This window comes from Castor canadensis, chromosome 8, assembly GCF_047511655.1.
Source record: "Castor canadensis chromosome 8, mCasCan1.hap1v2, whole genome shotgun sequence".
Classification (NCBI taxonomy): Eukaryota; Metazoa; Chordata; class Mammalia; order Rodentia; family Castoridae; genus Castor; species Castor canadensis.
The window spans coordinates 105,237,281-105,257,988 of NC_133393.1; the positions used below are offsets into that span (position 1 = coordinate 105,237,281).

General features: G+C 42.8%; 2 protein-coding genes and 1 pseudogene across 3 annotated transcripts in view; 2 read left to right on the forward strand and 1 right to left on the reverse strand.

Annotated features, from left to right (window-relative positions):
• Gns (glucosamine (N-acetyl)-6-sulfatase) overlaps nucleotides 1-8,802 on the reverse strand; it is a 35,860-nt gene extending 27,058 nt beyond the window's left edge. Inside the window, exons 1-3 of the mRNA XM_074083826.1 lie at nucleotides 8,464-8,802; nucleotides 3,479-3,538; nucleotides 413-619 (exon numbers count right to left, since the gene is read on the reverse strand). Coding sequence (XP_073939927.1) covers nucleotides 413-619; nucleotides 3,479-3,538; nucleotides 8,464-8,658 — 462 coding nt within the window. The 5' untranslated portion in view covers nucleotides 8,659-8,802. The remainder of the gene's footprint in view (nucleotides 1-412; nucleotides 620-3,478; nucleotides 3,539-8,463) is intronic.
• Nucleotides 6,514-6,605, forward strand: LOC141410552 (U6 spliceosomal RNA; annotated as a pseudogene).
• A 66-nt stretch (nucleotides 8,803-8,868) lies between the features above and the next one.
• Tbc1d30 (TBC1 domain family member 30) overlaps nucleotides 8,869-20,708 on the forward strand; it is a 92,689-nt gene continuing 80,849 nt past the window's right edge. For both annotated transcript variants that reach the window (XM_074083831.1, XM_074083833.1), the window contains exon 1: nucleotides 8,869-9,058. In XM_074083831.1, the coding sequence (XP_073939932.1) occupies nucleotides 8,986-9,058 (73 nt within the window). In that variant the 5' untranslated portion in view covers nucleotides 8,869-8,985. The remainder of the gene's footprint in view (nucleotides 9,059-20,708) is intronic.

The window sequence follows — 20,708 nt, forward strand, 5'->3', positions numbered from 1 at the left end:
GGATTAAGCATTAAGTCGTTATAATACAGAAATGATTCTAAGAAATCGGAGGAAAGAGTGAAAGGAAAAAACTCCTCATTTGGAACCCCTCATTTTGATTCCCCTGATAAAGAAGAAACGGAAACAAAGATATTCTGACAGCCACATGACAAGTAAAATTTTCGGGGGAAAAAAGGGAAGATGCATGGATTGTAGCAGTCTTAGGACAATTTTTACATAGAAACTTCTGGGACTACTTTAAGGAACAGTAACTAGTTACTAAAACATGTAAATATCACATAATGAATGGGCAGATTAGAAAAAACTATACAAAAGTCCTTTGATACTAATGAAACAATACTTAACAGGAATCATATTAGTTCACATTTAAAAAGCTGTCGTAAGAAAAAAAGGAATGGATTATTCAACATACCTCATTTAAATATTTCCCTGCAAAAAAGGTTTGATAGCCACACTTTGATCTGAGAATTGCAGGGAAAGTATTCGGCTCTTGGATCTTCTGCCAAGATATGCTACTGCAGTTTCCCTCCAAAGTATTGTTGACAACATAATGATTGTGTGGGTACTTCCCTGTCAGGATACTGGCTCTGCTGGGGCAGCAGAGAGCACTTGGCACATACTACAAAGGGAATGGGAGCAGAAAAAGACAAAGTTATACAAGAAAGAAGGATTTCTCATCATGTCTAAAGAGAAGTTGCTCATTATTCTACACTCACATTTTTAGTTTCTCATGAGAGAGATTTTCTTTACACATGATGTACTTTCACAGCTGCTTAAAGTCACACAGGGAGACACCAAAGCAGATAAACTGAGTGACTAAATTTCTTTTTTCAGTTGGTTTCTTTCTGAAGAATGACATAACAATTCTAATCTCATCTGCCAAAGAAATATTTATTATGCAAGGAACTGAGCATGGGGGAAGCACCAAAGATAAAGAATGACTTGAGTCTAAGGGAACTGTGAAGAAGTTCACTTTCAGGATGATCTGTAGCTTATACATTTCTTGTATCACTTTACACACAGGACACAGATTTTCTTTTTCCTTCTGTTTCCTTAGCTTCTATCAAGAAACTTTCCTCATTCCATTTAATAATATCTATACACACCACCAAGTCACTTTGCAGAAGTTAATCCCAGCTTGTTTGCACACCAATAAGGAAGGAATGGCCATTGAGTACACATTCATGCTAATATTAAATACTGCCCCTTTTAAGTACTTAGCACACTTTGGTCTTTAAATTGGATATAGCTTTTTGTGTGTGTGTGTGTGTGTGTGTGTGTGTGTGTTGGGGATTAAAGGAACCTGCACATGGTAAGCATGCTGACCTACACTCATAGCCTAATCTAGATGGGCATTTTTTTTTTTTTTCCTTGATACAGAGCCTGGGACTGGTGACACTCCTACCTCAGCCTCCAGCAGATTGGCATTTTAAGTACTGGGGAGGATGAATGTTCTCCACATGCATGCTGACCAACTGTCTTTATGTGAATAGTCTGTTCATGAGCTATGCTCATTTTTCCCTCCTGTTACATGACATTTGAGTAAAGGAAGGATTCAGTCACATTATAAATACTTCCCATTTTCACTCTTCTCTCTTGGTTTTATTTGAAATTACTTCTATAATTTTTACACTGGTCACCCTTCTTTTTTTGGTGTTACTGAGGTTTGAACTCAGGGCTTCACACTTGTTAGGCAGGCACTCTACTGCTTGAGCCATGCCTCCAGCCTCACCACTCTTAATTCTTTTACCTTTTTGGTTTTTTGACCTCTTGTGGCCATATATCTTTATATTTCATTTTAGTATCTGGTTGGGCAATTCATTCCTTTAAAAACATTATCTTGATGGGTTTAATCCCTGTACCACAAAACAAAAAACCACCTTGGGACTAGAGATGCAGCCCAGTGGCAGAGCACACGCTTAGTTTAGCATGCTCAAGGCCCTGGATTCATCCTTAGCATCACACAAAACAAAATCACCTTAACTGTTCTTACCATTTGTTAGTACAGACAACTTTTGGAAATCACTTGTTTGAATCTTAAAAAATCTTGAGATTCCATTTAGAATATACGTTTTATAATAGTGTCTTCTCACAGAAAATTACATATCAAGTATTTTTTTATCACTCACAAGGTCTATAACTTTATTTACATAGATCTTACTCATTTCTGTCCACCAGCTATTCCTAGAGAGTTTATGCTTTTCTGCTATTACAACAGAATTTCTCTTTTCCCTCCTTTATCTTGTTACATGGAAGAAAGTTATTTTTATTTTTTCATTTCTATCTTACCGAATTCTGTTAAATTAAGTTTTCTAACAATCCTCCTGTGTTTTCTGGGTAGAAGATCAAAAAGCTGGGATAATTTTGCCTTTTCCCCCCAGTTTTATCTCTTGTTCCCAGAAGACTTACAGCAATGATTTGATAGTCCAGAGTAACATTACATGAGAAATATTAAGCCCTTGTCTTACCTGTAACAATAAGGAATCTTTTGCATTAAGTATAAGGTGTGCTACTTGTTTGAATTATTCATCATAGTAAAGATATAGTCTAACAATTTAATAAGTTACCAGCAAAGAATGCTAAAATTTTAGAGGACTTTTAAGTATCTATGGAGATGAACATCTAATTTTCTTCTTTTAACTAGTGATATCATAGACAATGTAACAACTCAGCATCATCTGCTTACTGCTAAATCCAGCACTGCTAAAAATATTTCACATGTATTAACTCATTTAACTATAATAACCCTCAAGCAGATATTACTGACTCCATTTACAAGTGGGGAAACCAAGGGTCAGAGGAGTTAAATAACTTGGGCAAGGTCATAAGAGCTAGAAATCAGGGAGAGAATGTATTCAAAACAGGCGTTCTAGTTCCAGACTCTATGCTCTTGAGCACAATGCTGTGCTACTGTTCAGTGGGTTTCCTGGTATTCAGATACTCTACTGTTCCTAGATTACCACTTGCTAGGTTATATGCATGACTTCTGAATTGCTAATATTTTATTTTGTATCTTTGCATCTGTATCTTAATATATTTATGTTGTGTTTGTTATATACAAATGTGTGTGTGTGTATATATATATATATATATTTATATTTGGTGCCATTATCTTTGTCAGGTTTGGCTGTCAGGATTCCTTGGTCTTTTTATCACTGAACAGTTTACACAGTACAAATGTTACTTGATTCTTAATGGATTCTTAAAATCCATTTTTAAACTTCAAACAGTGAGGTTTTAAATAAAATACTCTAGTTCTGAGTTGCAGCACTAACTGGCTTAGAAAATACCAGCAATTAATGTTTGATTGGTAGCCAATATTTCAATTAAAAGAATATACATCACATTAAATAAATTTCCTTCAGATCAGACATTTAACTACAAAAACTCCACATGCATTACACTGGACTCCCAGAAGAGTGATTCCTGTTAGAATATAAACAAAATCTAGTAAGATTAAATTAGTTTCAAAACTTACAGCACTAGAGAAAGTCATTCCCATCTCTCCAATGAGGGCCTTGGTTTTCTTCAGTGGTGTCTGTAAAGTAATTACTCATTAAACAATTTCTTCTGGTAAGGTAAGACACAGATCAAAACTAATGTTTTGTTACATCTTAATCATTTATTCCCAATAGTTAGCTCTGACACTAAGCAGTAGTAAGAGAGTCATATGATTCTGGAGCTGAACTAAACAGGTTTGGTTAGTCAGGTGTATCCTGTACAAAAGTGCAGGGGTTCATAATGCAAACAAGGAGGGAAAGTTCACAGCTGATAGCACTATTCCATCAATGCCGATGTGTGTAAGGAAATTTTGGTGCCTGTGTCTGTCACCAGCCTCAAGGTAGATAGAGCAATTCTCTATGAATTGTTAGAAGTAGGTTGCAGGAAACAGTATGAAAGAAGTCTTACACTCTTTAAAAGAGAACAAAGACAACACTTAGATTCAAAGGGTCAGGCAAGGCCCTCAGGCTCAGAGACTGCCTCAAATCTCACACCCTCAGTGGTGAGGCCCCTAGGTGCCCTTTCAACCACCAGCTCACTGCCCCCTGCACAAGACTAGTCACAACCCTGCAGTGGAAAGCACTTGAACCAAGTGGCAGGGAGGTATATACAGAATCCTGTCTAGCAGAAGGCTGATCAGAAATTGCTTTATTTATAGCCTTCATTTTTCCTTTTGTGCAAAAATCTAACATTCTGACATGAACAATTAGTTCATCCAAGAGTGAGGATAAGGGTATGAAGATAATTTACTTTTCAAATGCAAATAAAAGAACACAAATAATCTTTATTCAAAATGCAGCAAAGAGGCTCGTAATAGTTGTATGAGGCAGTTTATGACGTTTCTAAATTACCTTTGAAACCTAAGACCATATTGAATGAAGTCTTATGTGCATTTTGCATAATAATAAAGATGGACATTCTGAATACATTCCAAATATGTAACTTGGTTAACAAGACCCATTCTTCAGCAACGTATAATTGACTTTTCCCTCATTGACTTATAGACAGTAGAAAACCTAAATATCCCATAATCTTAAAAGGATGAGAATTCTAATTTTATTCAAGACAAGTTTTGATAACTTCATGAGTCGATCCTTAACAGAATCTCAGAAAAGATTACTGCTATAGAGTTATCTGTGCTACTCTTCAGAAGTGATGTCACCAGTTCTTCTCTAATCATTGCGTGTTATACTCGAGAAAAGAATAGTGGGCTGAAACAAAACTGGCTTGATGAAGAATTCAAGTTACTATTAGCACACTGGGAGGGGAAATGAGAATGTAAAGTGTAAGTGGGGAGAAGGACCACATGAATTGATTGAGAGGGACTTATCAAATTAATATGCAAAACTATTGAACAAAACTTGATTCATAAGAATATACTGTATGTTTATAACATATTTATTAAATGTGTGCCAGGCAGTGATCTAGGTAATGGTGGACAAAACATACAAGGTCCTGCCCTCAGATACTCCCAAGGGTCTAAATAACAGATAATCACTCAGGTAGCGACGAGTGCTATTAAGTGAACAGACGAGGACAATGTGATATACCCGAGGGAGAGAAAGAGGAAAACTACTTTAGATGGATGTCAGCAAAGGCCTCTCTCAGGAGGAAACCTTGCTGCTTAGAGCTCCATGATGAGGAGTCAGTCATGTGGAAATCCAGGAGAGGAAGCTTCCAGGCTAAATGGCAAGCACAAAGGCGGCCAGTGTGATAGAAGCAGCCCAAGGGGTAAAAGGGAAAAAGGAATAAAAACAGGTAAGAGGTAGGCAGCAGCCAGAAACGATGCAGGGTGGCACAGGAGTTACTATTACTATCTATGTTTCATTGAACAAGTCCCAAACAAGAGACCACCCACACCAGGCCAAAAATATGTATGGGCGTGCTAATCTGGACAGACAGAGGTTGGTCAGGTGAAGGCCATATGAGAGTGTTAAGGGGCTGATTTTTACTCTCACATGCACAAACATGTTACTCTACTTATCCCAAGTAAAATCCTTTCCATAAAAACCCTAAGGAGTCGTTTACATTCCTGGTTCCATGAATAGCTACTCAAATACTTTTGACAATTCTGATAAGTTAAATTCTATGGCTAACTTTTAACAATGGAAATCACTTTGCTTTAAGCAAAGTAAGGACACATGTATATATTCTTTGCCTCCATTTCCTCACACTCCTTCCCTGTATTCCTTTCACTTTTTCCTAGAGTGAAATGATTAAGAAGAGCAACTTGTGCTTCTGTGAAGAACAGCATGCCCATTTCAGCATAATTATGTTTAAGTTCAATCAAGAAATAGAACAATTTCCTGGGGAAAATTAGTAAAAGCAGAGTCACACAAATGCTATAAATTTTTTTGACCTGAATTGGTGTGGGAGTATTGATCACTGCTTATTTTGCCAAGTGACAGCAACTTGTAACCTTTCTTAGGTCAGAGAAATCTCTCCACAAAAATGAATGTACCATATGCAAAGTTTCATATGTAAATTAAGGAGTGCAGTGATCCCACTGATATTCCAGAATGTCACCTAAAAGAATCTCTGATGTACGGTATTCGTAACTATGCTGATGTGGGTTAGATGATACCTGACATCAGAATTACTACAGAATTCTAGTGAAGGAGAAAAGCCATGGTGCTCTGGGAACATAAAGAAACCCCAGCTTTGTCCCTCATATGAACCTTAGCCAAGTTACTTAACCACGTCTAAGTTTTAGTTTTCTCTTCTTCAAGATAAGGACAGTATCTACAGCACAGGACTCCTGTGAGAATTGAAGTTCAAGTACAAAACACCTGATACTCTCTGCTTGGCCCCAATAGGCCCTCAAATGTCCTTACTGCCTTAGCAATTAGTGGTAGGATATTTTGAATAAGGCTGGAACAAGTCAGAATTCTCTGATGAGTTGAGAGCATTACATCTGACTCATTCCCTCATCTTGATTTTGGCTCCTCTCTCCACCATAAACACCTATTTTAGAAAAAAAGAACCTGCTACTGGTTTAGTAAAACAAATTGGGTGCTTGCTTTGGCAGCACATACACTAAAGAGAAGATTAGCCTGGCCCTGTGCAATGATGACATGCAAATTTGTAAAGGGTTCCATATTCTAAAAAACATGGTTTAAAATGACAAGAAAGAGACCTCAGATACAGACAGCTGTGGTCAGTAAGAATGAAAGACACTGCACTGGGAACATCTTATATTAAAGTAATGAATTTTGTGTTCAATAGATATTTAAGCTTGTCCTTTTAACTAATTCAGTCACTGACAGTAATAGCTTGGTTTTTCTAGACAACATTCTTCAAGAAAACAAATTTAAAAAAATTTTTATAAGCAGAAGGAGAAGTGTAGCAGTTGGAATAATTGCGAAGCCAAAGTAAAACCTAGGAGGGAAATTATGTCAAGACTCTTGATGTCAACATGGCTAGGTAGAAACTAAGTCAATGAGGCCTACATGGAAGGAAGAAGTGTGAAGTTAAAATAATCATGCAAGAAAAGATTCCCATACTCTTGAGGACACTAAGTACAAAGTATATTTTACTTTGCAACCCAGAAATGTAACACACACACACACTTTCCATTCTTTTCTATTCCACAGGAAAACAACAATGTTGATAGCTACACACTAAACTTATTTCACAACTCATTTATGGATTGGGACCATAAGTTTGAAGGACACTGAACTAAGATGTTACCAGACAGGAAAAGTTAGGAACCTCCTGCCTGAATGCTTCAGTGGTCAGCTGAAAAGCAAAAGGAGAACTGAAAGAAGAAAGTAATAAAGAATTTGTTTGACTAAAGCAGATACCTTAAAATCAACTGAAGCCAATAGGAGAAGGGGACCAGGAACTAGAGAAAAGGTGAGATCAAAAAGAATTAACCTAGAAGGTAACACACACGCACAGGAAATTAATATGAGTCAACTCCCTGTATAGCTATCCTTATCTCAACCAGTAAAAACCCTTGTTCCTTCCTATTATTGCTTATACTCTCTCTACAACAAAATTAGAAATAAGGGCAAAATAGTTTCTGCTGGGTATTGACGGGGTGGGGAGGGGAGGGAGGGGGCGGAGTGGGTGGTAAGGGAGGGGGTGGGGGCAGGGGGGAGAAATGACCCAAACCTTGTATGCACATATAAATAATGAAAGAAAAAAAAAAAGGATTTGTTTGAAAAAAAATGATGAGGCAAACTGGAATCAGGATTAGAGGGGAGGATCAGTTGAGGTGGTTTTGACTGCCTTGAGCTGAAAGTTAACTGCTGTCATGCAAGCCCCTTTCGGGCCTCTGAGAGGGATTGGGGTGGATATTTTCAAAGGTCATAAATTCCAGAAGTCCAAGATACAAGAGCAAAATTAACTCTGGGAAAGAAGTCTCACGACAACATTCATTACATACAAAATGAAACACTGACAGTAGCTAGTGGTTCGGCCAGGTGTTCAATTAGGCTAATTGAATTTTCTTGATTCTTGTGAAGCAAAACACTCTCAACTATCCAACTGGATTAGTTCATTTCAGTACTTATAGATAGCAGGGGGACATTGTACAATGGCACAAATGCAGAGGTGGCCTACGTCCTTCATGGGGTGGGGGGCTGGACTTGGCCCCCGATGCTCTAATACAAAAACAACAAAAACAAAAACCAAACAACCAACCAGGGCCTATATGCTCTTCCCAGCACCTGTTCTTCCTTTGGTCCAAGGGGTCATTAACCGGCGACCACACGTATACTTTGAGACGCGAATGCGAACTCCGCAGTAGTACGGTCCAAACTAGAAGTGCCCTGTGGTGCGTGCATGTGAGTCAACCCACAAGAGGAAACACTCCGGGGCCCATCAAACCTGCATGAAGGCCTCGACTGGCACCCACCAGGGTCAAGGCGGCCAGACTGGGGGGTGATGGCAGGGAACGTGCAAGAAGCCCGAGAGTCAGCGGGGGAGAGGAAGGGACGGGGCAGAGACAGGAGTTACCATGCCACCGAGCATTTCGTCCTGGTCGTCGGTGAGCAGCAGCACCACGTTGGGCCTCCGAGAGCCAGCCGCCACCCCCGCAGGCCCGGGGCAGCCGCTCAGCAGCAGCACCAGCAGCAGGACAGGTCTGCAGGCGGGCAGGTGGCGGGGGCTGTCCCGCCCGGGCCCACCTGGGGCGGGAGGCAGGAGCCGCATGGCGGACAGGGCTCCGGGGGAAACCCCGAGACACGCGCAGCCGACCTAAGGGCGAAAGGCTGAGGAGCTGCAAGCAAAAATTGTTGCTGCGCCGTGAAGGCCGGGGGCTGCGGTCAGGCGTTTTCTCCTCGGGCGCGATCACGTGAGGCGGGGCGGGGGGGGGGTAGAGCGCGCCGCGCGGTCACGTGACAGACGGCAGTGGGCGGGGCCCTGGGCGCGGCCGACGGGAGGAAAACGCCTGGCTGTGTCCGGAAAGAGGCGAAGTCCCGTTTCCTTCTTTAAGGCCTGTTTCTAAGCGCATTGGAAAGTTAAAAATGGAGGGAACAGATGATGAGAAGCAGAAGGGACGTGCATATACTAGCCGATTGGGAACACCCACCCCATAGAAGATCAGCTGCGGGTACGGTGTGGGCCCTGAGGCATTTAATCCCCTAGCTAACGAGCGCTTCCTCAGGGCCCTCAGGGTCTTTAAATTTTTTTTGTCCGTTGTGAGGGAGGGCTTAAAATTCTCATTTGGCTCAGCTGTGAAATTTGGCGCTGGATTCCAAGTCAGGACTCTCAACTCCGAAGCCTAATTATATTCTGTCTACTTTCTTCAGTTGGCCTCCTAGTGTCAAATATTTGGCTTTATCCAAATATTCCTTGGTGAATTTTGCGAGCCTTCTTGAAAAATGTGACCTCTGTGTTCTTTGTTTCTCATTCTCCTTACCCCCTTCTCCCTCCTCCCCTCCCCCCTTGTCCCCCCAAGCCCCCCTTCCGTCTCCCCATTTCTCTCCCTCTAGCCCTCTTTCTCCCCTCCAGTAACTGCTTTTGCTGAAAAGCACTGACTTCTTCCTTGGGCCCACCAATTAATTTAAAAAGTTTGGCATCCCTGCCTCAGTTTTGCATCTGTCTTTGTCTAAGCCATCCACCTTTTATTCACCTAGGAATCCAGGAAGGAGAGGATTTATTGATAACATGTTTATAAGGAAGGATGGAGGAAACTGCCCCAAAGGAAGGAAACTTTAGAGCCTCCCCAAGACCAGTGATAACTTCTGGAGAACCTCTTCCAAAATAAGAACTGAGATAAATGACTCACTGGAATACATCTGTGATTGGGACTTTTTAACCATGCATACCTTTTGCCTCTGTCCTAATTCTTTGTCTTCTTAAGGCTAAAGCTCATGTCTGTACCCCAAAGATGGCTGAAGATGGGTTAAAGTGCTTACTTTGTCTCTTCCCATGGTGTGTCCCAGGTCAAGTAATAAATCTTTCTCTGCCCTTCACCACGTTGCTATTTGGCACATAGGGACCAGTGGCTGGACCTGACATGTGGAAGCCCAAGAGTTTGGGCTTGGGGTCCTAAACTCTGGTTTCACTCCTTGTTCTATACCACCCCACAACCCTAAAAGTGAAGTAGAGTTCTGCACCGTACTGGGTTGCAGTCTTAGGTGAGGGTAATTTTTTTTTAGCTGATAGAACAACTGACCCTTCTATACTGAGTCTTCAAGACTGGCCGGAAGACTTTCTTGAATGCATACACATAAAGAAGCTGTTCCATCTGCATTGATGCCACAGATTGTAAAATTGTCATTGGTTTTGGTTGAAGGATAGATTGCAAACTATTTGAGGCCAGAGACTGTGTAATTAGGTGCTAGTTTTGTTTCAGATGCTAGGCTAGTGCTGTGGGGATAATTTCCCCCTTTCACTGAGTTTGCAGTGTACATCACTATTGTACATTACACATGGACATGCTACCAAGGAGAAGTAAAAGGTACAATGAGCATTTAAGGCCATGTGTGTGTGGGGCGGGGGCAGGAACACTGACCTAGTCTGAAGTGCCCTTTAATGGCAGTCTGAAGTTTGTGTGGGAGAGATTGTGTTAGTGAGTAGTGGGGTCTCGGCATGTCTCCTAGGCAGAGTATAGCCTATGCAAAGGTCTTGAGGTGGTACATTTCAAAGAATTTAAAGAAACTACTGTGGCTAGACGGGAGACAGAGGGGGGAGGCAGGGCCTAGATCCTGTGTTAGGGATTTGGGTTTTATACTAATGCTAACTGGAATCACTGAGAGTAGGGGGATCTGCTATATACATGTGTCTACTATATACACTCATATCAGGAGTCTGCAATTTATCACTTGTTTTATTGAAATGTTCTAAAATGTCTTTCTGAATTGCAGTTAAAATGTATTTGAATTTTTCATTGAACCTACATGGGATGGCTAAGACACTTTTTTTGTGGCTTTACTGGGGTTTGAACTCAGGGCTGTAGCACTTGCTAGGCAGGCACTTTACCACTTGAGCCACACCTCCTGCTCATTTTGCTTTGGGTTATTATCTTACTTTTTGCCTAGGCAAGCCTAGGACCCACAATCCTCCTATTAATGCCTCCAGCATAGCTGAGGTTACAGGCACATGTCTCCTTCCTCTCTGGAATTATAGGCATGGGCTACTGTGCCCAACTTGTTTTTTGAGATGGGGGGGGCTCATTAACCTTTTGCCTGGGTTGGCCTTGAACCATGACCTTCCTGTGTAGCTGGGATTATAGGTGTGAGCCACTGTGCCCAGAAAAATTGGTTTTAAAGGGCATACAGGGTGTTATGTGGTGACACAATCCCAGCTCAGGAGCCAGAGATAGTGGGATCACAGTTTAAGGACAGCCCTGGCAAAATTTATCAAGATGCTATCTCAAAAGCAAACTATAAGCAAAAAGACTGAAGATGTGGTTCAAGTAGAGCTCTTGTGCAACAAGCATGAGGTCCTGAGTTAAATCCCTACTACCAAAAATAAATGAATAATTTTAATAACTGCATTGAAATATGATTGATTGCAAATGCTCAACAGCTGGTGAAATAGGCCACCTCTTTTAATTTGATGTATAAAGTGTCAGATAAATGTTTTCAGCTGGCTAGAAAGTTAAAATGGCTATTAGAGTTTCCTACTAGAAGGATAGTACACAATAATCACTAAATGACCCAGTGGATTAGCCGGAATAGAAGGTATAATGTTATTTGGCATTTGGTTGTGTGTTTGACTCACTGCCTTTTAAATTTATTTTCTCATTAATTTTTCATTAACTCTCTAAGTAAAGTAAATCTTTTTTGCATTTTGACTTTTCCTAAGAGCTTAAGCAAAAATGGATACAAATCCAACTATTCACTGAAAATTTGTATGAAATTTTCATTTTAGGAGCAGTATTACTTTTTGTATGAAGTATAAATCCCTTTTACTAGAACTCTCACTTTTTGGAGATAGGGTCTCACTATGTAGCCCAACCTCCTGAGTTCTGGGATTACAGGAGTGAACCACCATACCAAACTTCACTTAAACTTTTAATAACCTCACAGCCTCTACCTCTCACCATGAACGACAGTGTCAGAATAATGCTTCTGCTACAAACAATTAGAAAACAGGGACAATATATGTTTTCACCCTGGGGACAACAGTCAGTGTAGGACTCTGATCCATGTGTGAAGAGAGACAAACAGTTGTCCCAGATCTTGGTCTGGGGCACATTCTGAACCAGAGAGTGGGAAAGAGTGATACTGGGTGTGGAAACTTCTGGTTCAGTAGTAGTAGAAATAAAACTGAGGCAAAGAGTACAAACACTCAAGCAGAACTTTAATGAAGGTGCTTTCTCAAGAAGAAAGGGTATGTGCTGGGGGTGGGGGGGCAGAGCAACACTGGTAGAGAGATCAGTTTGCCTCCAGTTCGGAGGAAGGAAGGAATAACCCTTTCATCAGGTTGCTGGGATGGGCCAGAGTATCCTCATTGTCAGGAGTGTGGCATTTCTAAGACTGAAAGGTGAAAGACTGAATGTCATCTTCCTAGAGCAGTAACAGGGATGTTTACCTCAACACTTCTAGTTACCATTATACTCTAGGTCCTACCCAATTCAAGAGAAAAAAAACAAAAACAAAAACCAGGTGCTAAAGAGATCCACAGATGAATGTATCACAGTAAAACATGCTGAAAGACAAAGGAGAAAATCTTGAAACAGCAAAAGAAATATGACTCACTGCATAAAAAGGAACTCCAATAAAGTCAAAAGGTTACTTCATATTAGAAGTAATAGGGCAAGAGGCAGGAACCATATACTCAATATGCTCAAATACGAAACTGTTAACCAAGAATCCTGTATCCAATTGACCTGTTATGTGCCAGTGTGAAATGCTGTGGGCCGGTGTCAAGGGTCCTTGCCTTTGCAGGACAGAGAACTGATTGACTTGTGAGCCAAGGCCAGTACACGAAGTAGGATTTATTAGAAAGAAAGGAAAGGCTACAGCTAGAGCAGTGCAGCAGAGCCTGGAAACCAGTGGCTCTCTGCTAAGGTGAAGGCTGCGGCTTTTTATGGATGCTTTAACTCTGGGTTAGGGTATCGGTTAGGTGGGGTTTTTTTCTATTGGCTGTGGATTTGCGTGCACAGGCTCTCTTAGATGAGCTGGTCTATTTGGCCCTTATTGGGGTGGGGGGACTACCTTAAGTTGTTTATCAGCCCTGTGGCAGATTTATGAGATCCTGTATCTCCTTCTCAGGGTGCAGGGCTCATAGAGCTCTCCATGGGGGATGGGATACTCACTCATCTGTCCTTTAGGTTCCCAGACCCAACAAGCCCCCCTCTGAGACAAGTACCAAACTGCTGTTGGACTCATCTGTCTGCTTTGTGCTGGCAGTGGGGTGACAGGGATAGAGGTGGTGGCATTTGGCTCAGGGGTTGGCTGTGTAGTCTCCAGAGGGCTCCAATAGAACTGGATGGAGGGCTCATGCATAGGCAGAGGTGAGTATTCCTTGACTAAGAGCTAGAATTTGATCCTTTGGACCTTTTGAGCTATGAATCTAGAGAGAACATTTATTATACAAGGCCCAAATAGGAGTATTAGAAGGACCATAACAGGAGGCCAGCCAGAGGTAGTGTTTAAGGAGCACAGCTCCGTATGTTGTTTCAGAAGGACCATGAATTGGCTAGCTCACTGTTGTAAGGGGTTTAGTGGAGTCTTTAAAGGCAAACAGAGGCTGACTGTCAGGATGCAGCGGAATGCAAAAGAGATCATCCTTTAAATCTAGTACAGAGTAATATTGGGCTTTTGAAGGTATTTGAGCCAATAGAGTATAGGGATTGGGAACAATTGGGTGGATTAATGAGTTGGAGGTCTTGAACCAACCTCCATTTATTTGGTCCCTTGTGGACAGCAAGAATAGGAGTATTGTAGGGGCTGCAGCAACTGATTAGTAGCCCTTGTTTTTTTAAGGAATTTATGATAGGTAAGAGGCCTTGTCATCCCTCAGGCTTGAGAGGATACTGTTTTTGATGTGGAAACTGTGAGGGATCTTTCAGTTTTATTTGAATTGAGAGGGCCATTTTGGCTCACCTATAGTCATTCCATCAGTCCACATTGTGGGATCTACTTGTTCCTGAAGAAGGGGGCAACAGAGATAGTCACCTGGGTGAGTAGAATTTGGGCCTTTAATTGAGATAGTAAATCCCATCCCAGTAGAGGCACTGGAATTTCAGTGACTATGAGAGAAGAGTGACATAAGTGGAGGTCTCCCCAAGAGCAGGCTGGAGGCCGAGTAAAATAGCTCTCTAGGGGCTGGCCAGATATTCCACGAATGATAACCTTGTTATTGGACCGGGGACCGGGAGAGAATGGTGAGACAGAGAAACAGGCTCCACTGTCTAAGAGGAAGATGACCTTTCACTTCTTTACTATTATGGTCACCCGAGGCTCCTCAGCATTGATGTAAAGAAGTGGAGCCTGTTAACGCAGAGAAACTAAAGCAGATACCTTAAAAGCAACTGAGGCCAATAGGAAAAGGGGACCAGGAACTAGAGAAAAGGTTAGATCAAAAAGAATTAACCTGCCTTCTGCCTGGAGACAGGGATACTTAGACCTCCAGGGGTTACCTTTGCAGATGGTGTAAGGTCCCTGTGGGGGCCAGGGCTGTTTCCTGGGCTGTCCCTCTTTTGGGCATTCCCTGTGGAAGTGCCCCTCCTGTCCACAATGGTAGCAAGCTTGGGATGTAGGCACCCATCAGGTGGGGCACTCCCTGAGAGCTACGATTAGGTCATGGTGTTTTTTATTTTTTTCTTTCTTTCTGGTGAAGTCCCAGTTATGGTATACAGACATGGCTAGTTGCATTAGTTGGTCCAATAACTTTTCTGCTTTAGTCACAGACTTTTGGAGTTTTCTATGGATATCTGGGGCTGACTGAGTTAGAAATTTGTCTTTGAGGAGAACCTCTCCCACCTGTGACTCTGGGTCCACTGTGGTATGCTTTCGGATAGCATCCTTAAGACGCTGTAGAAAGGTAAGAGGGCTTTCATCAGAGCCTTGTTGTACTACAGTCACCTGGGTATAGTTTAAAGGTTTAACTTTGGCCCTTTTTAGCCCTTCCACTATAAGATGGATGAAGTGGTGTTGATGCCATTCATCCCCCTCATCATTTTGGTCCCAATGTGGATCTGCCAATGGGACAGTCTGTGCCCCTATGGCATATTTATTCTCTCATTTCCGGGTGCCATGGGTATTGGAGCTATTTGTAGATGGAAATCATCTCCAACTTTAGTGGCCTAGGCTAAGACCCATTGCTTTTTTAATGAAGACTCTGGTCCAGGAGAAGCATGATGTCCGTCCATGCCAATTCAAGGGTTTGGATCATAGAGATAAAGGCCTGGATATATTGGTCTGGGGAGTCAGTATAGCTACCCAGATCCTTTTTAATCTCCCTTAGGTCTGATAACTGGAAGGGGACATAGACTCACCCTCTTTCTACCACTGCCTGTTGAAGGGGGAAATATCCATCGTGAGGTTCCGAATATTGGGGTGGCTTAGAAGATAGGGCAGAGGGTGGAGCAGTAGGGACAGGGGCCTTGTCAGTGGTAAGGGGCTCGCTGGCCCTCCTTCCCCATGTTTATCCTCTGGCTTACAAAGAATGGCCAGTGTTTGAGCATCTAGATAGCAATTATGGACCCATTCTGGGTGGTCCCAGAGATAAAAGAAAAGCTGTATATAGGGGACCTCAGTCCACTTTTCCTCCCTTTTATAGAAAAGGTCTAATTGGAGTATGGCATTATAATTTAAGGACCCCTCTGAAGGCCACTTCTCTTGGTCACCCAAGGGATATTGAGGCCAGGCCTCAGTACAAAGAAAGATAAGATTTTTTTTTTCTTGAGGTTAATAGGGTCAAGGTCCTTCCAACATTTCAGTAGACAGGCCAGTGGAGGTGGCTTGGGTACTGAGGCCAGAAGACTGGAGGGGGCAGGTTCCATGTAGAAGAAGAAGAACAACAAAAACCTGGGTCAATTGCCCTTCTTGTCAGCATCCTGACTGGGGATTGACCTAACAAGAGCAGGCATCCCTGTCTCATGTTCCTTCTGCTGTCTGTGGCCAGGACCAAAGGAAATGCAGTGACTGGTAGGACTGTAGCCACCCTTACCTATGAAGTGAAAACCCTCTAGGATCCTGCTTTTTAGCCTGATATTACCAAAAGGAGGCAGCTTCTTTAACAAAGGCTACCTCTTTAACAAAGGGATGCATTACCTGGAGAAGTGCCTGTAAAATTAGAGAAGGGTACTCAGAGGAAGTCCCAGGGCAATCACAGCCACAAAGGAATGACTAGTGTCAATATTTGGAGGGAAATTTTTCTATGCTGAGGCTGAAGGTGTGAGAAGTTTTAAATGAGAAGTCTAGAGACCATAATTGGAGCGAACTTTCTCTTGAGCTCCTGTTACTACTGAACCTAACTGGGGGTGACTGGAGATGCAGAAAGGACAAACGATAGAAGATAGACATGCATAAGGTTGGGGCCAGGTGTGCTGAGTGCTTGGATGGAGACGTGCAACAACCTTTTTGCTTTTTTTAGCCTAACAACTCTTTTACTTTGCTTCTTTTCTCTATTCTTTAAAGCCTTACTTCTAAAGTCTTTCTTTAAAACCTTGCTTCTTTTTTATTCTTTAAAGTCTCTTTCCTTAGCTCTGTCCCATGTTTTCTCTTTGCTTTTCTTTAGCATAATCTCTCTTAAAGTCTTGGCCCTCAGACTTACATTGCCCCATTTTCCCTTTAAAGTCTCAGTGCACAGACTTGCAGAGAAACAACAGCAGCCGTCTAAAAACTGTATTAACATAACTCTTAAAGTCTTGGTCCTTAGACTTGCATCATACCATGCTCTCTTTAGCTTAGCTTTTCTAAAGCCTATGTATAAAGTTCTCAGTGCAGAAAGCTGCTCTGGTGGAGACCCAACAGCTAGCAGCAGCATCAGTGGCAGCCAATCAAAATCCCCCATCAAACCTCCTGTCCTCCTTCAGCAAGTCTTTTATATCCAGTGGTAAACAAGGAGGTGGAGCAACAATTCTCTGGGAGGTGCATTACATTGTAACAAGAGAAACCTGCTCTCCCACTTCTCTAAATGTAAACAACTTAGGAAAAGCAGCTGTGCTGCATTTTGCACTGTTCTGTGGCTGGAGCTGTGCCAAACTCAACCTGTGGATCACTGAGCACAGCTGTGCTTATGTCAAGTTCTCATAGGCTTCTCATAATCCACTCCCCACATATAGTAATACCCATTTTTTTTTTCTGCTGTTCCCGGAAGGTTACATTAGTGCTTCTTGGGGACCATACATTGAGAAAAGAATTGGCTCCAAGGGCTGGGTCGGTCAGGCGTAGATGTGAGGTGGGGTTGGGAGTGGAGCTTGCGCAAGGTGCTGCCCTCCCCCATGCCCGGGATGGTGACCCTGTCTGCCCAGGCTCACCCTTGCAGTCTGTCACCCCTCCTCCTGTGTACACACGCCTGTATGTATTCATTTTTCCTCTTATCCCTTTTGGCGTAGTGGCGGCGGGTCGCAGTTGCTGCCACACAGCTAGTGGTGATGGCTCTGGATGCCAGCTGGGATCTTTTTATGGATTGTCTTAGCTGCAGCAGTGGCTGTATCTGTGGAGGGGTGGGGTTTGGGCACACTTGTGATGCAGAGGCCTATGTCAGTCCTCACCACTGCAGGTCCTTATCTCGGGCCACAGTTTCCTGCGGGCACCTTCACCTCCATCAGTGCCCAGCAGCAGATTTAAAATTGGTGTGGAGTAAGGGGCATGACAAACTAGGTGCAGAAGTAACCCAAGAAAGTCATAAGAACTATGGTATGAGTTTCCCATGAGAGGGCAGGGTCCCAGTAAGAACAGGGAGGGGAAGGCAGACAGAGATGAAGGACTAAGCAGCAGGACTTGGGAGGGATTGTGTGAGTAAAAGTATGTCTGCTGCTTCTGGTGGGGACAGAAGAGGCTACCTGACATCCTAGGTAAGGGATGGGGGACAGAGCCAGGAGACAGGACACATGCCTGAGGGATTAATGATTAGGTGTGCTTTTAGGTTGCTCCCACTAAGTGGTACTGGAACACTGTCAGCCACACAAAATCTTCACTCTTGGGTCACTGCCCCTGCAGAAGGGGGTATTGACAGGTGGGAGAAGATGAAGATTGTCAGGTGTCAAAACCAATCAGGTCTCCCCAAGTGTGGCATAAGGCATACCCAAATAAACCCCAGGCTTAGTCTCGGCACGCAGGGAGGGAGCAGAAAGCACCCCTAGAGCCATAATCTCCATGAGGCCAACGTTGGCTAGGAGCTGTTAGTTCGATATCATGACAGGAAAGTCCCTCAGGAAGACAGGAAAAGAATGAGAAAAGGGTGGAGTGGCACAGGGAAGTCTGCTTTTGGCTAGTCCTCAGCAGGGGGTTTCCCCAGCAGGAGTATCCAGCAGGGTGCTGGAGGTTTATGTCTGTACCTTAGTTAAGCTCTTGCTTTTTTGGTGATCAAGTCATACCGACCTTGGTCCAGGAGAGATGTCCCTTCATGTGGTCTCCAGAAATGTGACATGCCAGTGTGAAATGTTGTGGGCTGGTGTCGAGGGTCCTTGCCTTCACAGGCCAGAGAACTTGCTCGTGAGGCAGCTGATTGACTTGTGAGTCAAGGCTGGTACACAAAGTAGGATTTATTAGAAAGGAAATGCTACAGCTAGAACAGTGCAGTGGAACCCGGAAACCTGTGGCTTTCTGCTCAGGTGAAGGCTGTGGCTTTTTATGGATGCTTTAACTCTGTGTTAGGATATCAGTTAGGTGGGTTTTTTCTATTGGCTGTGGATTTGAGTGCGTGGGCTCTCTTAGATGAGCTGGTCTGTTTGGCCCTTACTGGGGGGAGACAATCTTGAGAGCATTTTGTTTATCAGCCCCATAGCAGATTTATGCAACCCTGTCTCTCTTCCTCAGGGTGCAGGAATGCAGATTTATGACTCCTTCTCAGGGTGAAGGGCTCACAGTGCTCTCCATGGGGGATGGGATACTCACTCATCTGTCCTTTAGTTTCCCAGACCCAACAGATCTATTTTTTAAAAATGAAGGTGAACTAAAAACATCCTCAGAGAAATAAAAATAGAATGAACTAGTTGCTAGCAGGCTGTCTTATAAAATATATGAAAAGAAGTTCTTTCGAATGATAGTAAGTGGCCCCAGAGAGAAAAATTGAACACTGATAAAGGTCATTATATACTTATAAAAGAGAACATAAATGCATATTTCATAGGTTTTTTTTTTTTTTTGGCATTACTAGGGTTTGAACTCAGTGCCTCATACTTGGCTAGGCAGGCACTCTACCACTTAAGCCCCTCTGCCAGATAGAGATGGGGGGTCTTGCAAACTATTTACCAGGGCTGGCCTTAAACCATGATCCTCCTGATCTTAGAATTGCAGATGTGAGCCACTGGCCCCCACCAACTGCTGCTGAACCTGCTGAACCACCCCCCCACCTTGTGCCCTGATTCTCTGACTGTCCCTATGGTGCCCCTGACTGCTGAGGCATGTGTCTGTGACAATTGCTTGGTGCTTGGTCCTGCCCGTTATTCCTCCTGGCTTGGCATATCTGCTCTGGTCATGAAAATGCCTATTGTTTCATTTGACTCCATAAGTTAAAACATAAGATTATTAGTGATTTCAAGATAATGACAATAGAATATTAAGCCACACCTGCTAACCTTTTTAGAATGTGGCTCTGTGCATCTGCTGGCCCATGCTGTGGTGTAAGAAGCCCTTGGGTCAGATACTCTGAACTGTGGTATTCCACTTGTCAGTGGTAGAGAAAGATGGGATGTTGATCAAGGCCCAGTAGGAAAAAAATCACAAAGCAGGTCCCTAAGGTTTGAGAGAAAGGTTGTGCCATTTATAGGAGGAATTACACAGCATTTGAAAAACAGACCCTAAAAGCACCAAGTGACTGTACTTCCTGAATGGTTGGTTCCTCTTGCATCACCAAGTTATAAGACCACCATTAATCCCTATCAGGTGAAACAGTACAGGAACAGCGGGACCAGAGGGTTCAAACAAGTGCATGGACAGTTCACACATTCCCCATCACTCGTCATGGTTCCACCCCAGCTCACCCCAGGGTCCTGTATGACTGAATGAAGAGGGAGGGAAAACATGAGCTTGATTTATGGATAGAACAGCTTGGCATATGGGTACAAGGTGGACATGGATGTTGGCTGCATGACAGCCTCACTCAGCCTTGGGCTGAGTGGTGTGACACTGGTGTGAGAAATTCACCCTTATGAGCAGAGCTTTGGGTGGTGCATCTGAACATCCAGTTTGTATGGAAAAAGAAGTGGTCTGGAGGTAGAATACTATTTATAATATGGATTGGATTATTATATATGATATATATCAATTATATTATGATGTTTATGCATATATGTATATTTATATGTATAACTGAAAGTGTTGAATGGCTTTGGCTGGCTGGTCCTGAGCCTGGAATGAAAAATTAAGAGACAAAGAGGTCTGGGGTAGTAGCATATGGCTGGACATGTAGAATAGACACAAAGTGTGAAGATCTTTGTATCATGTTTCTACCTACCAGAAAACATTCACTATGGAAGAGGCACTAAATGATACATTAGACAAAATAGCTTAGCCAACCAGTGTTAGCCAGACTTTGTCAATGGCTACCCAAGTGCTGCCATGATAGGCACATCACTCCTTAAAAAACGTTACTTCAATACAGATGAGGGATCAGAGGGCTTCTAGCTGATATGC